An 18,235-nucleotide genomic window follows, 5' to 3' on the forward strand; every position below is an offset into this window, starting at 1 on the left:
CAAACTCGTGAAGCATGAATCTTGGCTCTGTCAGGTCATCCGACTGGTATAGTTAGAGCATACAGTATTTTAAAGCTACATTTCAAGCTTCTTGCTTTTGATCAAAAGGTCTAGGAGTAAATACTTTGGTTCCTTAGCATGTGGCATCATGTTCATGCTTCAGGAGCTCCACTGAGAAGGAAACAACGTTTCTTTTTTTTCCTAAATAAAATTCTTCAAACTGCTTAACTCTTCCTGCTGCACCCGGTCTATACTCTCTTCCTTGCGATAGCAACAACACCTGGCTTGTGATCCTTGCTGAGAGACTGACAGTTACTGCTCCTTTGTAGAGGGAGAATGGTCTCCCCCCTGATTTTTCCGAGCCACCTGCCTAGAGCAAGAGTGTGTTGCATTACCCAGTAAATGGGCATTGAATCAGCATTGAATCCTTGTAGTTCTTACAAATGTTAAGCACTTGCACAATGTGGAAAACTGCTGTTTGCAAATTGTCCTATCAAATGGAAATCAAAATTTTGCTGGCAGTGACATAGATTTGCAAGTTGCTCTTGATACAATCATGCCCCGGAGGTTGCAATAGAAAAATAAAGAATTCAGTTTTACAATAGCCTGAAATTCTTGTTGTCGCTGAATCTATACTCTTCTTCTTGCAAATAATTTCATTATGATTTACGTGGGCTTCATTAAAACATGCAACCTTGCAGCATCTTCTCTGATTCCAGCCTTGTGGGGAGCCAGGAGAGTATGTAGCTGAGAACCAGCACGTTCACTTCCTAAAACACACAGTGGGATGCAAGTGCTTTTGAAGCAAGAAACGGAGTCTCTAGTGGACATTTTGTCTGTAGCTCAAAACCACAATTTAATTGGCAGCCTTTTCATAACACTGACCACGGCCTAGGATGTGGGGAATGCTGCAGGCCAAGACAGAGATACGTTTTCAGAACTGGTTGTAGGGAAATGTAGTGCTGCCTGCTCGTCTCTCTACGGTAATCATGGGAAGGAGGGAGACTGCAGTGAAGTCCGTACTTTCTGTGGTCCTCTCAGTAAGGCCTTGGAATCCACTTGATTTATTCTAAATCTTGATTGCTCTTTCATGCAAACGTCCTGGGAAACTGGGAGGTTGGATTTTTACCCCCAGAAGGACACCGACCTTGTAATGCTGCATAAAGTGTGCCCTGTCTAGGATGAAGGAGCAGAGAGAACAGGAAAATTCACAAGACTGTTGAAGTGGGTAAAGACATGTTCTGTAATGTTTGAAAGTCCTGAGTCTTCACCTGCAGAAGGATTCGTAGAGACAGACAGGGGGTGCGTGATCATGACTGAAGGTTTTCAAGAATTTTCTTACTCAAGCGTGTAATTAAGACAGTCTTTGCCTTATTAAAAAGTAGATTCAAAGTCAACTGAATTTCTCTTAAACTGTGTAGTATTTGAGATAATCTTTTTTTAAATAAAAATAAATTAGTTTTCTAATCTTGTAGAAGGAACTCCGGATTCGCTGTACTATATTAAACCTGTATCCAGTGGCTGGTCCCTATAAATATCTGTTTTGTTTAGACACAGGTAAAAATTGCATTAGTGTCTGGGAGCATGTGCGGATTGGGAATTCCTTCTCAGCTCGCATGGCTCATCGTTTTTGCTGCTTGGAGGCACGTGGGTTGATTATTCATGTCATCATGATTTCTTGCAAAATAGTGGTTGTGTTTGAAGTAATGTTTGACTGTTTGACTTGGGAGCTAATATATTTAGTATTTAAGAACCTGGCAAGAGAAAGCTATATCCCCAAATGCATGCACAGAAATGAGATTGGGATGCAAGCATGCGTAACTGTTGTTTTCCCCCGTCTGTACTATCCCTAGAAAGCCATATGCCACCCTTAGACTGGCATAATGAGAGTCAGTATTAATGATTACGAGCTAGAAATAATCCAGGAAGAGTTGAGTGGCCTTTGATTCTAGCTTTTTGAGAAAATACCTCATTGACTCAGCAGGGTCTGAAATACTTTCTGGGATAGAAAGTCATAATTAATGGAGAATTTCCTGATGCCCTCCCTTGGGAGCGTGTGTTTTTTGGGTGCTTTTTTGGTTAAATTGGTCAGGGACTAGGAGTCTTATGTCTAATAGGCAGAGCAGGGATTTCAGCAATCTCTGAGCATCTTGAGTGTACATCTCTGGAGAGCCAACGCTCTGCAAGATTCCTATAGACATCGAGTGCCTTGTCTGTTGGCAGCCTACAAAATGAAAGCTCTGTATGTATGTATGCGTCTGGAGAAGTGGTGATGGGAAAAGGAGAATGTGGGAATGGGCTGCGGTATTAAAGCAGGCAACGAAAGCAGATGGTTTACTTTGGATTTTATAAAAATAGGTTTCTCTTTATTTTGTTTCAAATGAAAACTATCAACTGTCAGCAACGCAAACCTATTTGCAGCAGCGCCATAAGTATTAGAAGTGCGGTTGTCCCTGAATCGTAAAAGGGCAGAAGGTTTTTCTGATACTTCCTACCTCCATATTTATAGGATTGTGTACGCTCTGTATACATTAGCGGAGCAATTTCATCTCAGCCTTTTCTTAAAATTGATTGCTGTTCAGTTTTGTCTCTTCCTGCTTCCTTTCCTGTGTCAGTTGGTTACATCTCTGACTTTCATTACATTTAATAGTGATACTGCTTCAATTTTCCGCTAAACTGGAGGTGTTTAAGGGTCTGGAGTGGGTACTGAATGTCTAGATAGATTCTTTAAATTCTTTAATTCCTACCATCATGGAAAAGCTTAGAGCTGGATTATTGCCTTATGGAGAAATGACTCTTTGCTCATTCAGTGATGAAGTCTGGTCATCAAGATGTTAGAATATGTGCTGCAGAGCTCTTCAGATACCGACACGAGTGCAAAGAGTTGTTGCCAGCAGCTGTCTTAGGTTTTGGGCACCTGCTGCCTCTCATTTCTCGCATCTCCCACTCTATCTTCCACTCCCAAAGTTGGCAGTGCCCCTAAAAATATTCTGAATTGAGTTCTTCAGTAGGCGATCTCTACTAGGCTGGCAGTCTGATTCTCAAGTCATTGGTCACGCCGTAGTGCGATTAATTATACAACAGTGTTAGTGTCCATGGCGAAGGAATGGACTTCTGGGGTGAAACTGGTTCCAGTCGGGTTCCAGCGGTGTTGCCCTCCCTCAGGCCACTTCTGCACCACGCTGATCCCTTCTGCCCATGCCACCAATTGCAGAATTGTATTTTGATTCTTAACCACCTTTTTTACGTTTCTCCAGACCATGGCAGACGTGAGTGGTGTGGCTGTTACGGCAGTCGTGCGTGGGCGATGCGGTGAATGGATCTGGGAAAAGAAAGCGCTGGTAATTGTCCGTATGCGTGAGATAGTTTTGGCGCTGTGTTCATGATTTCATTGGAAGTCGGACTGTTGATACATGTGTGGGAAAACATCCCCTGCTTGCAGAATCCATGCTCAAATGCAAATTTTTTTTGTACCAAAATGTATTTTGTACAAAAAATGCATTACTAATGTAGTTCCCATATCCAGCCACACTCTTCTCGAAGCAGACTGTGTCTTGTCTTCCGTATAAATACCGAGGACGACAGGGGTTGCTGGTTTGACCTTGGGTCCCATTTCAGTAACAGCCTTTTACTTCTGGTACAATCAAAGGGAGTATCTTGGTTTGATTTTGCCCTCAAATGATTAAGTTCAATATTTATTCAGCTTCCAGTGATTGCTATCCAGAGGGTTATCTGGAAGAGAAATTAACCCTTGCTTTAGCAGACGAGTGCAGCAGTATTGACCAACAGTGCTAAAAGCTGGCTTGTGTCCACGGGAGGGCATCATAAAACTAGCAAGCCTCGAGCTGGGAGCTGGAAGTGACTTGTGCATGGTTAGGAAGCAAGGAACCCAGATAAGTTAAACTTTAAAAATATTTGTGGACATGATGTGTTTTTGTTTATCAACGATGCTAAATGCTGGTCTACTAGAAGATCTTAGCATAGACTTAAGTAGGTAGCAAAACTTAAACCAGTAGCCCTCTTGAGATTTTATTTTTGTACTTTATTATATTTTATTAAGTGTGTGCTTCACTCCAAAAGTATTTTTTTTCCCAGCACAGGATTATACCCTATTGCATCTGTTGCCTTTCAGTGGAGTATATCCATCTATTCTTGGGGTAATCATTTTTCTCCCTCATCAAGGGTGGCAAAATGACCACCTTTGGCCGTACTTGCAGAGTAGATGCCCTGTGGTTAACAAGTGTAATTCTCCTGTTGTGCGTTATAGTTTACAGGGATAGAAGAGAGACTGCCTCTTGGTGATGGGTTCCTTCTCCCTGCTCTCTTCTCAGCAACAGCCTGGTGCCACTGAGTCAGTGCCCTGTGATTATTTTGTCATATAAGCATTTGTCCACCCGGTTCGATGGCTTAGGTGTCCCAGGAATAACATGCAAATCCAGTGGGGAGCTAGCAGCGTGCATGACCTACCTGCTGAAATAATAATGTACACCATAAAGAGCCCGCTGTTCTTCCTGCCCATCTGCTGAGGATGGACAGCCTCACAACTGCTAAAATGTAAAAACAACTAAGCGCATCTGTCCCGACTGTAAAAATCAGTGGGAAGAAAAATGTTATTCAGATCAGGCTTTTGTCAAGATCGGTCAGTGATTACGGGTGAACACCTGTTGTGTGCTGGCTTGTTCGGCCAACGACCTGGTGCCAGTATATCAAACCTGTCTGCGGGAGGGGGGATTGGCTTCCCCAGCTGAACTTTCGGTGTTCGGATCCACCCCTCTCAGCTGTTGCAGAGGATGAGGACGGCCGAGGCACGCGGCGGGTGTTACCTCACCCCTCAGCTACCTGCAGTGGTCGCTCTGTGCCATGCGAGTGATGGCAGATCCCATAAACGCATTGCGCTCCTCCGTCTGCTCCCTCTGGCACTGAACTATGACCGAGAGGAAGGTTCCTCCTGCCTTGTCAGCCCCCGTCAAATAAATAATCGTAATAAAGCAGGCCGGCGTTGCCGAAGTTCCTGCGTAGCGAGTGTGCTGCTGATTGAATGGGGCCCTGAGAGGCAGGGAAGGCTTGCAGCCCTTGACAGCAAACGAGGGCTGTGCCTGCCTCGTAAATGCCTTGGCTTCGGGAGGAGGTGTTTATGGGCATGAAACGTTTATCATCCTGTACTTGCCTTGCTGCTGCTGGGTTACTGGAAGAGTAAAAAGTAGTAATAAGTAAATAAGAGGCGATACTGCAGCTTGCTCGATCTGCTTGTCTTTTTGCTTAATTTGGCTTGCCAACAGACGAAGGAGCGGTGGAAGGCAGCCTGGATTTAGCAAAGGGGTTTGGGCTGTGCACGAAGTATTTGGTTGCCTGTGGAGGGAGATCTGGTTGGAAATCCCACCAGTCAACTGACTTGCTGTGCGGAGGCACTCCTTGAAATTGTCCAGGAAAGATCCCTGGCTATTTGGGCGAACTGGCCTTGCAAAAAGATGCTTGTTCTTCGCAGGGGATTTGCAGACAGTGCAGTTGTTGGCCGCCTCCTTCCGAGTACGCCCAGCATTGCCCCGTTCCCTGGTGTATGCCGTGGGCATCAGCATCCCTAACAGCGTGCAGTGCCTTGCCTGGCTCCCTGGGACGGCTGCCTCACAGCTGGCTGTGCTTAGCTCCTGCTCTAAAGGGGGATCTTGTGACAGTCTTTGGGGTTTTTGCTTTGTTTTTATTTGGGGGAACGTGTGCTTTTGTTTCTGCTTTAATAGCACAGTTCCCAACAGGGGACAGCACTGCACTGTTTAAGATGCTTGTCATTTTTAAGGAACTTTTCTAAACTTGTCATACTAAAAGCTGTATTGTGCAGCAGCAGGCGGCCTCCATAAATCACTGATTTCTCTTTTTCTTCTCTTTTCCTTCTTTTCTCTCTTGCGCTCTCTTTATTCCAAGCCTGCGGATTTGGCCGCCTGGGTAAGCTCTCTTTTTTGTCTGGATCTTGCTTATTCCAAGTGTCATGTTGTTACCGTGCGCATAGAGATTGTTATTGCTGAGCACAGATGCAGGATTTTATTTTCTGTCATTACATTTTAAAAGGTGTTCAGCTAGAAAATTGCATATTATTTCCTCCATAAAGGTTTTCACTGGTTCCTTTTGTGTAGCTTACAGCTGCTGAAACCAAACTTGATCTGGTGATGTGTGTAGTTGGCTAAGAGAGCAGCAGAAACAGGAGGAAATTAAGGTTACACCAGTACTGCTTTTTGAGGCTGCGAGTCTGCATCTGGGGTCTAAAAACAAAACAAACAGTCGCCTGCCTTCGAGAGAGTGCGAGAGAGGACAAAAAGCAAGCGATGCCACAGGTCCCACGGGGCTGGGATGGCGGCCGCCGACAGCTCCCTGTTAACGGTGATGCTGCTGCAGGTGGAAGTTGGGCGAACGCTCCCCAAGGCTGCTCGTCCGGCAGCAGCTCCGTGGCCAGCTGGGCTGTTGGGTCTCAGGCACGGTGTGTGCGGGCTGCCCCGGCTGTCTTGGTGTTGCCCTTTCAGCCCTGCCCTTCCCCTTAGGCTCGCTCAGGAACGTGCCAACTAGCTGGTTTTGGAGGTAGTTCTGTTCTTCAGCCAATTCCTTTGTCTGTCCTTGGAGCCCTTAATAGTGTTTGGTTTTCTTCCCCACCACCTGGGCTGCTACCAGGACTGGAGGAGCCCCAGGGAAGCATGAGCTGTGAGAATTTGCAGTTGGGAAGGTGGCAAGCGGAGGTGCCCGGCCCAAACGTCCCTGCCGTGTTGCCGCAGAGATGGAGGAAGCTGGTCAGTCCTCAGCAGAGACAGGATGAGGTAGAAACAAGGCATCTGTAAGAGCCTTAAGGACCTTTCTTCATCCCTGTAGCTTGTTTCCTTGGATTGCCTCTGACTGTTTCTCTGGGTATCATCTCACTAGTTCGTCTGGGGCTGGTGGATGTGTTTTGCCAAGAAGATAAATATTTTTGCACTGATCTAGCCAAGAGCTGTGACTTGCTTTTGAGGAAGTTCTTTATAGATAGAGGTATGGACCCTTCCCTCTAGCTTGACTCACCCTTTGCAGACAGAGTTTTTTTTTTTTTTTTTTTTTCCCCAGTAGTCTCCCCAGATCCCCAAATCCCAACGGTATTGCAGAGAGGCATGTCCTGATGGTAGCTGTCAGCTGGGGGGCTGTGCATTATTCCTCAGAGCCACGTTCCCTGCTGTAACCTGACCCTGCCAAGAAGCCCTTTTAAAGCAGATTTCCTTCTTAGTTTTCATGTTTAACAAAATGATGAGAAGGGCCTATGATTAAAATTAATAAAAATCTGGTGTTATTTCACAGGGGGGAACCAAAGCTCCTCTGTGAATGGCTGTAGCTCGAGCGAAGCTCGGCTCTGGAAGACCCAGGTGCGCAGCCTTGCGTGTCGCATGTTGGCTGCAGCTCAGGATGGGGCTAGGAGCGTCTTGCTTTGTTCATAGAGAACGAACCAATGATATTTCATTACCTCAGTTAAGAAGCTTGTAAAATATTTCTTTTGGCCTGTCTGTCAGCTAGCAGGCCAGTGCTTGAATTCTTTAGCTGAGCCAGTATGTAATGCATGGCTTTAAAAAGGTGCTTTCACAGCGAGTTCGAAGTGGGTTACTTGATAAAGGGAGGGGAGGAGGCAGGGAGTCGCGCAGGACTGTGCCCCAGCTCTTTGTCACGGTTCAAAGCGGCACCTACATAACCTGATAAAAATTTGGGCTCTGAAAAAAAAAAAGTGTAAAGATTAAAAACTAGGAAGAACTTGAAAGAGCCCCCAGCCAGTCCCTGTATCCACGTGTATCTATGCCCCTGGAAACTGTAGTAGTGTGCTTGTAGCCGACCTGCACTGTCCTTTTGTACGAATGTAATGCTTTTAACTTCTGGCACCATTACAGCGAATTCTTGGGCATTCCCTAAATATATCCTATAGCTCGTTTTTGTACAGAGGGAAATTGCCTATTTTATACATTCTGTTTTGCAAATACTTGGCTGTCCCAAGCTACTCTTCAAAATTTTGGGTGCGTTCCTGTATTCTACAACTAACTACACTCTGCCTCCCTTCCCTCTTCGTTTTGTGTCTTCTCGCTCCTTGACACAACCCTCTGCTGCATTCTACAGTGCAGTTTCTTAGATGTCATCTCCAGACTTTGGTCATCTGCTGCATGTTCACGCTCAGATGTCGTTTCAGCAGTGGGGACGAGAAATGCCGCTTTCCGATGTATGGTTTTCAAACCAGTGTGTTATCATGCACGTCTTCCCTCTTCCTTCCGTTCTCTAGTTCTGAAGGCCTTTATGCGAGAAGTGTATTTGATGCTTTGTTTGCCACCTGCAATCTCAATCCCCTGTGAAATTATTATCATCTCTGTAGCAGCCAGTTCTGTCTGGGACATCACAGGCTTCTGACTTCAGGTAGGGAATAAGAGGCAGGACTAGAGGAACTCTTAATAAATATCCTGTATTCAGACAAAATGTCCCTTGTTGCCTAACCCAGTTTGGAACAGTGAATATTTCAAATGACACATGCTCTGACTGTACCATTCATACTTCAAACACCATCACAAAGTGTACTAAAGTTTCTAGTAATAACAGCTGGGGGGAGAGGGAAACAGACAGCAACTTTCAAGCAGAGATTTCACTAAATCGAATGTTTCTCAGTGTACTTGAACAGCCTGAAACAGTAGCAGCTCTCAAAAGATTTAAAATATGTTTGAGTTGCAAGTAGAAGTCTTCTCTGCTCCCTCTGGTTCATCCTGCAATTTAATGGTGATAACGTGGGAGAGATTAGCTAGGAAGCAGAGTGGTATCTCTACCGAGCTCTTGCACACCAGCGTTGTTACGTGTACTGTTTTCCTGCTCCCAGAAAAGTCTGCTACCCCAGGAGATTACACTGCTACGTAATTCATTTGTTTAGACTAAAGAGCCTCGTGTGTTTTTAGGAGTTGATCTTTTGACTGTTTTCATCCTGTATTACACTTCACACTGAAAGCACCTTCCGCCTGAGTAGTGCAGAAGGAACAGTACTATGTTACCCTTCTTTCTTTTCCGTAGTTGTTTGCTCCTTAAGGAGATGCAAGGCACTTGTTTAGTAATCTGATTTTATGGGCGTTATGCAGAAAAGCAGCCGGAGAATCAGGGTCCTTTGGTTATGCACCAGACCACTCTGCCTTCTTGCGTCTGTTTCATTTCAGTTGAAATTGCTTAGTCCTGTACAGAGGATGGATGGATCTTGGTTCAGAAGATCAGCTCTGTTTCTCTTATGAGAAAAATGGTAATAATTGTGGCACTTACAAAGTGCCTACTATCAGTGCCCCCGTTGTTGCTGTGCTGTCTCTTTGGAGCTCATCTCTGCCCTGGCCTCCTCCTGCCTGCTGTTGCAGCTGCTTTGCAAGGTGGAGGATATAGAACAGCTCTGGTTAAACCTAAGCCAGAGATTTTGCCATGGATCAAGCATCTCTGAGAGCAAGGGGATTTATATGCGAGTCTGTAGTGATTGTGCCTTACCCTGGCCCTGTTGTCTGGGATGACAAACGTGAGAACCATAATGATTTTTTTCCTTTAAAAACAAACTGCCCCCCCAACGCCTATTTCATGTGCTCGTACTTTACTCATTTACTCATCAACCATCCCTCACTGCCTAGCTTAATGTCTCTTCTTAGCCCTATTGTACAACTGCAGTTCCATCAGTAGGGGAGCAGAAAGGAGGAAATACACAGCAACTTGCTTTCCGATGTCATTTTTTGCATTAACAGTGGCACGGGGATGTTCCTGCCCCAGCTGCTTTATCACATTGGACCAGCATTTTCTGTGATTGTACCATCATTTAAGGTTAGGAGCAGTGCTGCTGGCATACTATGGGTTAGCAAGGTATGTGTTCACGTTAAAAACAGCATTATCAGTCAGTTTGAAAGGTCTTCTGTCTGGTGGTAACTTATGAGGCCCCAGAGATCGTGGGGTGGGGTAGAGAGAGAAATACAAGTGCTGTTCTTCTTTCTATTGTTGCTTTTTATTTTTAGGTTTAAAAAGCTTGGTTCAGTTCCATCAATGCCATGTTTTCTTAATGCTCGTTCAGTTTAGGGGTGGGAATGCAGTGAAGTGCTGCCGGTCTTAAAGAGCTGAAAGGCAAAAGTCATTGCTAGAAACACAACTTGGTTTTTGTTTTTCTTTTAAATGGGCATTGTCTAGATGATGGCCGGGTTAGGCTTTGAGGACGTTTTCATATACCAAATTTGCTGTTATGGAACTGCCACAGTTAAACCTCGGAAGAACGAAGAGAAATTCCTACCCCTGTCTCCCTTCTAGATCTGCATCACCCAGCCAGAGGAGCCCTGGTGTTTGTGCAGAGAGCACATGAAGAGAATACTTAATTGTCGTAGCAGTCTTATACAGGTGTGTAAAAGCACATGCATAGGCTGTGAGGATGTGTTGCTTACAGAAACGCTGCTGTAGACTTCCGTTCGGTGTTTCCGTCGTGATTGTAGGGGTGTGTTATATCTAGGAGTTTGCTGACACTCCAAGGAGCAAGTGTTGATGAAGTGGAGGATTTGAGGTTTATTTTTAAGGCAATGTGAGGAACGTTGAAGTGGAGCAATAAACATCACGATTCATGTAACACACTTTGATAAGGTGGACTTCTGAAAAAGATGATGGGAAAGGCCAGACATATCACCCTTCCGTAATTACAGGTTTTCAGTTAAAAAGGAGAAATAAAAACAAGGTAACGAGCTTGGGTATGATACTATTTAGAGTGTTTCAGACTTCTGGGGATAGTCCAAAATGACCCAGAACACTGAAGGTTTGAAGTTCCCCTGGCAGGGATCCCATACACCTGTCCTGAGCAATGTGGATTTTCCGCGTTCCTTCCAGCCTGCGTCCCATGTGCTTTCCTTGCCCTCGCGCTCTTTAATTGCTTCTTCTACTGATGCTCCTTTGTTCTTCTTCCCAGGCCATGGAGCTGCAAGGCAGGGAGGCAGAGCTGAAGAGGCAAGAAGCCTTCTATAAAGAGCAGTTGGCCCGCATTGAGAGGAAGGTAAGGCTAACTTGTCTTTTGTTTGTGGCCTCCAAATTCTAACGGGGTCAGTTGCGGATCTGAGCAGAGAAACAAGAAGCATTGTGCTGAAACCTGGAACTGTTAGCACCCTTTATCTGCACCCCCCCCCCTTACATAATTAAATAATGATAAAGCTGTACAAACCAAATCTTCTGAAGAACTCACTTTTGAGATGTGTTTTTTTTAAACTAGATGATTTTTTTAAAAGGTTTATGGTAATTCAAACTCTTATTTTCTTTTTCACCATAGGGTTTAGGTGAAAGCTAGGTTTGCTGTGTTTTTTATTCCTTTTGTTAGAAATCCTTTGCTAAATTAAAAAAAAAATCACAAATCTTGCTATAAATATGAATTAAAGTTGTATTATTAATTTTTCTCTGGGGACCCCAGCAGTTCAAACTATGTTGCTGCAGCACACTGCTGCTTGCTGGATAAGCCTCTGAAATGAACATGATTTAAAGAGGCACCGTCAAGCATCTTTTAAGCCTGAAATGACCTTTGAAAATCCATTTAGGGATTTGAATCTCTCCCCTAAACGTGGGATTTGCTTCTCTGTTTAATTGTTTACCATGATGAGTTTTTAAAAATTGATGCCTTAAAAATAGGAGCAGCCATGCTGTTCCTTATGAACTAATGTGGTTTTCACTTCCTGGCAAAATGAAATAATGTTATAAGTAGTCTTTGTTTTTTAATAAACGTGGAGAATAATCTTCTTCAATTTGAAACAATTAGACCTCCTGACAGGGAGTTGCATACATCCGACTTGTAGTTATGTGACTAAAAAGAAATGCAAAGCAATGAACAAGGTGGATCGTAAAGAGACAGAGAAATCAATCAGCTTTACTACCAATATGTAGCATGATGGTGAATATAGAACGCAGGAAGATTGCAGATTATAGAAATTGTAGAAAACTGTTGGGATATCTATTCCCCTTGCTACTGCATGATTGTCCATGCAGCTCTTTTTTAAAGCCGTTGATGATAAAACATGCCCATGAGCAATTTCACGTGATATGATTTTGCAACACTTTAATCCGTACAGTTCATTAAAAAATAAACTATTAGAACTACCACTCAGTGTTGCATTCAGATTTTAAATTCTATTTCTAGATAATGGGGATTGTTCAGTGAAATTGCAAACAATCTAGCAGCTATCGTTCTAATTATCACAGTTGTCCATATGTTCATACGCAAAGGGAATTTTTGCAATTTCTTGGTCTCATGCTGTGTGCTTCTATTATATTCTTCTCTCCAGATCTGGTCCCACAAAGCGGAAACCACAGGGAAAATTTGTATGTGTGTCTGTCCTTTATGGACAGCGGAATGGGGAGAAGTTTGTGTCCAGTCTGCATTGTCATAGTCTGGAAGTCTTTTGTTGCGTTTTGAGTTTCCTTTTCAGAACTGTATTCCTTTTACAGGTAACCTTTTAAACAAGGTGATGGATATTTTAGCGCAGGATCTTCTCAGGGGGGTAAGGTGCTTGGCCATGGTCCTGTTCAAATTGTGGAGGTGCACAGAAACTGCCTTCTAGTTCTGAGGTGTACAAAAGCAAGGAGATATAAATTACAGGGTTTCTTTCCTCTCTTGAAACACTAGATAGTTTCTGACCCTTAAACACTAGCATTTTGCTGGTAATAAAGTGGAAGAATGCCTTCAACTGTTAGTCTGGATTGGAGTGGGAGGTGGTGGGGGCTAGGAGAAAGAGGAGAGAAATGTGCTTGAAACAGTGTAATAAAGCTTAATTGTATTAGTTCTGAAAAAGGTTTTCGATCTCTCTGGATAATTTTATTCCTGTAATGGTTGGAAAGATGGAAAACACAGCACAGAACAATCTTTTTTATTAGCTGCTGCTTTTATATAATTCTGCTTTTATTTGTTGAATACACGCAGACCTTGACATTTATTTATTTATTTATTCCTTTCACTGTGCGAAAACCTTCCAACTATTACATATAAAAATATACGTATAAACATACATATGTATTTATAATGTATATATTAGGAAAAAAAATCAGGGGATGAGGTGGGGAGGAGCTCAGCAGTAGCAATTCGCTTTCTCTTCTCTTTTCAGGGGGATGGTCATTTGGAACATGGTTTGGAGGTGTTGGGCTGGGAGTTAATGGTTGTGATGGGTCAATGTGGAGCTAAAAAGCCAAAATTTCTCCTTCTAGGGACCAGGCTGTCAGGAATTCTCCCTCTTCTCACCTTTTCCATAACTTCATTTTGGCTTTGTCCCCGTTTCTGCATGACAGCAGAATTCAAGAACAGAAATCCTGCAGATTTGTTTGGAAAGGATATTTAGCACACTTGATTGAGACAACCAAGTACCTTCCTGGTAGGATGCTAAGAACAATAGCATTATGTCTGAGGAGCATTTTTCTTACGACATAGTAGCTGCTGCACTGAATCAGGCAGACTGTTCTTTTTCTTCTGACACTGGTCAGTTTAAAAGACTTAGAAGGAAGATGCAAATAATCCCCAATCCCCTAAATAAATTAAAAAAAAAAAATGCTTGGAGAATGACTTGGAGAAAAGTCTTCCTAAGTGTTGTCAGTCAGAGGCTGACACATGCCCTGCTGCAAAACAGTTTATTTTCATTCAGTATTTTGATTCATTGTAATGGAGCTTGGATTACTGCCAGCACTCTTCTATGTGTCTCAGCCACTTTTTTCTGAACTTGTTTAGCTCTTTGCCATGATAGCACGTGGCATTATGTGCCACAGGTTAACTACGCACTCTATAAATTCTGTTACCAATTTCAAATACTTTTTGTCACTTAATATGCCTTATGTGAAAGGAATAAAAGGAATTCTCTTCATTATTTATTATCTGTAGATTTCTGCTCTGTTCCCTTCCCATTAAGCTGAGCAGTCCTCACCTTTTTTCAGCCTCTGCTTGTATATGCTTGTATATGATTTTTTTTCCAGGTTTCTCATTCTACTTGGTTATCTCTGAGCCCTTTTCCTCTTGCAGTTCTGTCTTTGAGATGTATTGACCAGAATTGAACTCAGTAGTTCCCTAGAATGCAGCAGATTGTGTGAATATATTATCCCTTTATTTTGTAATCTCTAAAAGAGTACTGTAATCTACTGGACAGAGCACAGAATTGGAAGCAAAAAACTCCTCATTTTCTAATAGTTGTTTCTCTTTGGGGAGTTTGAAACAATTACTTAGCCCATCTATCTCAGTTATTCCATCTGTAAGATGGAATAGCTTATAATGGGAGGGCAAAGTGTTGTGAAACAGTAAAGCTATAGAAATGCTAAAAAGGCTTTGCCTTTAGTTTTGCATGAGGTGAACTATGGGTGTAACTTATTTCAAAGAGACCTTAAACACTGCTTCTCTAGACAGTCTTTTATTAAAGTTTTCACAGAAAAGGGCATGTATTAAGAAATAATTCCAGTGTTTCAACTTTGGAGTTTTTCCCTACATCTTCTACTAAAGCCCTGGAAAAAGTAAGACTGAGTGCCATGGTGCTTTGTCACAGCAAAAACGCATCTAGTTCAATGTGCTGGTCCTGAGTCACTAAAAGAGGATGTCCAGGGACTGAGTGCAAGGTCAGGGCAAGTATGTGTGATACTTGTTCCACGTGCTTCTTCAGACTGTGGTCATTTGTGATTCAGATAACTGTGTGTTTACTAATCCTAGATGGTTTGTTTATTTTCCGTAGAGTTGTCTAGACTCTTCTTGCTCATTCTGTAGCAAGCAGTTCCCAGCGCAGCTGTATGTTGTGTGAACAAATGCTTCCTTCTGCGTGTTTTGAACCAGAAAGCTTGAACCTGTTAATTTCATTTGATGTCCTTTCTTCATGACAACTGGATCAGTGACAGTAAGTCTTCATCTCCTTCCTGCCTCTCATGGTGTTGCAGATCTCTGCCGTATCTCCTGATGCCCTCTCTTGTTGGGCTGAAAGGTTCTGGTTCCTTAGTTGCTTCCTATGGAAGACTTACCATACTTTAATCATCCTGGCTGGTCATGTATGAAACTTTTCCATATCTACTTAATCTTCTCTGAGAGGTGGGAACCAGAACTGCACGCACAGTGGTCAAGATGCAAGTGGACGGTAACTTTGTATGGTAGCCTTATGAGAATCGTTGTTCTGTTCTGCTTCTTTCTTAGGGGTGCCTAATGCTTGATTTGCATTTCTGACTTCTGTTGAGTAAATGCTCAATGCTGCTTGCCACTGCTTCCAGTAGCACTCAGCTCTTCTGAGCGCATGAAGCAGCTGTCCTAGGGTTGAACCCACACTGTCATTCGTTGTTGGGAGATATTCTGCTCAGTCCGCCTTTATTTAGGGTGGTCTTATTATGTATCAGATTGTCAGGGATTGTATGTGTGTGAAGGGCTGTTAGGTTTCGTTCTGCCTGCAGTGGATGCTTTATTGATCGCTTTTCTCTTTTTAAAAAAACAAACAAACACAATTTTTATTCAACAAATGCTTTGCAGACAATCGGGATATTGGTGTGCTCTTGATCTTCCACGGTAGTTCATTGTAGTTGTTGGTTTCAGTCTCTTGGGTTGCTTGGAAGTTTTTGTTTTGGAGTGCCTGAAGTATTTTGGTAACTGGGAAAATTGCAGGAAATGGATCCTTTGAACCGACCATTTCTTACGTGACTGTGTAATTGCTGGAGTTTGAAGCTGATGATGCAGACATTCCCTTCCAGGCCGATGTTTCCAGTTTGGCTGTCTTAAATCCAGTAAGTAATCCAGTAATGAGACCTGGGTAATTGGGTAGAAGCGGTTAAACTTCTAACTCTAATTTGTCAGAGTGATTTTACACGTCATCCATGTAATCTGGAGTTGTTTCACAAAAAGTGGGTCTTGTCTCAACTGCTACGAAGGCAGCTTTGTACTGTGGAGGTTCTCTGGGTAGAGGGGATGAGAGCTGGGCCTGGTTCTCAGAAAGGAGAACCTTAGAAACATGCAATTTGAGAAGCTTAAGCTGACGTAGTTTCATGCCTATATACATGCCCTGAGAAGCAGGGGCAGGAAGGAGATGAAAGGAGCTTGGTAGCACTAGTTAGCATACATACTGCTGAGAGATGGTATTTGTATTAAGGATTCTGGGTATTCGTGGTCCTGCCATCTCCTAATGGTAGAAACATCCTTAAAGTACAATCAGAAAGAAATGCAGGTACCAGGGGATTTCACTTAGCATATTAGTTGTATACATTCTCCCAGAAAAATGTTTGATTTGTTTTGCTGTTTGGCCTCTTACTCGGTTTAACCTAACAAAAGGTAAGGGTGGTGCTACAATACAGAAAAACCTGGGTAGCTCTTTGGAGTCGTGTAAAACAGCAAAGAGGCTGGAGGTAATCTCGGCAGATGAAGTGAAACTCTGTGCTATAAATTGATGTCTCTTCTTTGTTTGGATTTTCCTAAGCTCCAGCTCCCACGTTATCTTTTATTATGTGGCTATGGACTACCGTGAGCAGTAGGTACATTAATATGCAACGTTTTCTGCTTGTAGCTTTTCAGAGCAGTACGTAGCAGAAGCATTCATAAGATGTAGCGTATTTATGCAAGTGGGAAAGGAATGCATTAAACAAATACAATTTTTTATTAATAAGGTAGACTGAACCTCTTTCTCTGCATAACTTCACAAATCTTGTAATTTTGTATGTAGTATTCACCTTGTTTGTTTTGTTTAAATTAATCTCCTTTTGCCCGTGCACTTAGCATTTAATTTGCGTTTGTAAGGCATTTAGCGTGCATAAAGAATGGGAGGAGGTGAACTTATTTTGGCTTGTTACTGTTGGCCTTGATCCTTGTTCTTGGAGCAGTTTCCCACTTCAGATGCACCAGGGTCACCCCTGCGTGCGAGTTCCTTGTCACTTCTGTGCCTTTCGGCCAGTAACTCATCTCAATAAAAATACTGCCAGAGAAAATGACAGTACCCTGAAGAGAGGGGGAAAAAAATCCCTTCCAGAATAATCTTTTCATAGGGGCTCTTCACGATCGATTTTCAGCCCGTTCTGTGGGGCTGAACAAACTGATGTCCCTTGGCAAAGGTGGCAGGGGATGTTTGTTGAAGGGGACAGGGAATCCATTCCTCAGTTGGGATCCCCGGATGCATTTGTATCCACGAGACCTGAAGAGCGCACACCTGGCTTTGAAAAAGAAGGCTGCATTAAGGTGTTAGTCTTCAGCTGGGCCCCTTACCCTCTCAGTGGGAGTTAAAGATTCAGTGCCCTTTTCTAAAGGAGTGGATGTGTCTTGGGGTCACCTGCCAAGACACCACTTATTTTCTCAATAAAATGGCCTGTAACATCTTAGGGCTGCACGTGAGCTGTTGCTGTGTGTAATGGCTGCTTTGTTTGCCTCCAGTCACTAACTTACTGCTCCGGAAAGTGCTGGGGGGCACTCGAGGAAGAACAGCAAGGGTGAAACAGAGTTCTCCACAAATGCGTTTTCCATTCAGAAGTAGTTCTTGTCCCCTCCTTCATAACTGAGTCTTACAGAATTTACAATTTGTGTTTTTTTCTAACTTAATTTGTTGAAATTTTATCTCATGGCCTGCTACAAACTCTTCCTCCCACTAAAACAGCAGTTTTATGTGAACCTGAAACAGCTGCGATCCAAAAAAGCAGTTTGCCGTTCAGGCCAGTGTAGCAATATAACGAAGCACCCAGTTCATCGAACTGTTGATTTCACCTTCTGAGCACAAGAAGGATAATCCCCGGTATAGTTTTCTGAAGTGGGCTGATAAGATCCTTCCTAATCATCCAGATCACTTCCCAGTTGCTTGGGCTGTCTGTCCGAGGCTGTGACGTTCCCTTTCAGGTGGCGGTGGCTCTAGCAGTCTCTCAGGGCACAGCCTTTGGTATTTAGAGAAGGAATATATTTAGGGAGGTTTTGTCCCGTTTGTGAGTTAAATGTCTGAGCAGGAACAAAATGGGAAAAAAAGAATGAACCTGGAATCGTCGTCTGAACCGCTCCTGACCCCCATCCTCTTCCTCTTTCCAGTTATTCACAGACAATAAATGTCATACAGGGCGAGGAGGGAACACAGCATCCCTAATTCCCCCCTTTTCCCTGGCATCCGTCAGGGCTGAAGAGCATGGCGAGGAGCTGCCTTTCCATCGCCGCCCGGCAGCGTCCCTGCCTGCAGGGAGAGGTCGCTTCGCTGTCGCCACTGGCCAACTTGTGAGCTGACATCAGTCCCCTGTGCTCAATCCACCCATTTAATGGTTGTTTTGCTGA

General features: G+C 43.4%; 1 protein-coding gene across 1 annotated transcript in view; it reads left to right on the forward strand.

Annotated features, from left to right (window-relative positions):
• The window catches only part of CHCHD6 (coiled-coil-helix-coiled-coil-helix domain containing 6), a 110,820-nt gene that overhangs the window by 27,870 nt on the left and 64,715 nt on the right, over positions 1-18,235 (forward strand). Inside the window, exons 5-6 of the mRNA XM_040568858.1 lie at positions 5,917-5,937; positions 10,931-11,014. Coding sequence (XP_040424792.1) covers positions 5,917-5,937; positions 10,931-11,014 — 105 coding nt within the window. The remainder of the gene's footprint in view (positions 1-5,916; positions 5,938-10,930; positions 11,015-18,235) is intronic.

This window comes from Cygnus olor, chromosome 10 (genome assembly GCF_009769625.2).
Source record: "Cygnus olor isolate bCygOlo1 chromosome 10, bCygOlo1.pri.v2, whole genome shotgun sequence".
NCBI lineage: Eukaryota > Metazoa > Chordata > Aves > Anseriformes > Anatidae > Cygnus > Cygnus olor.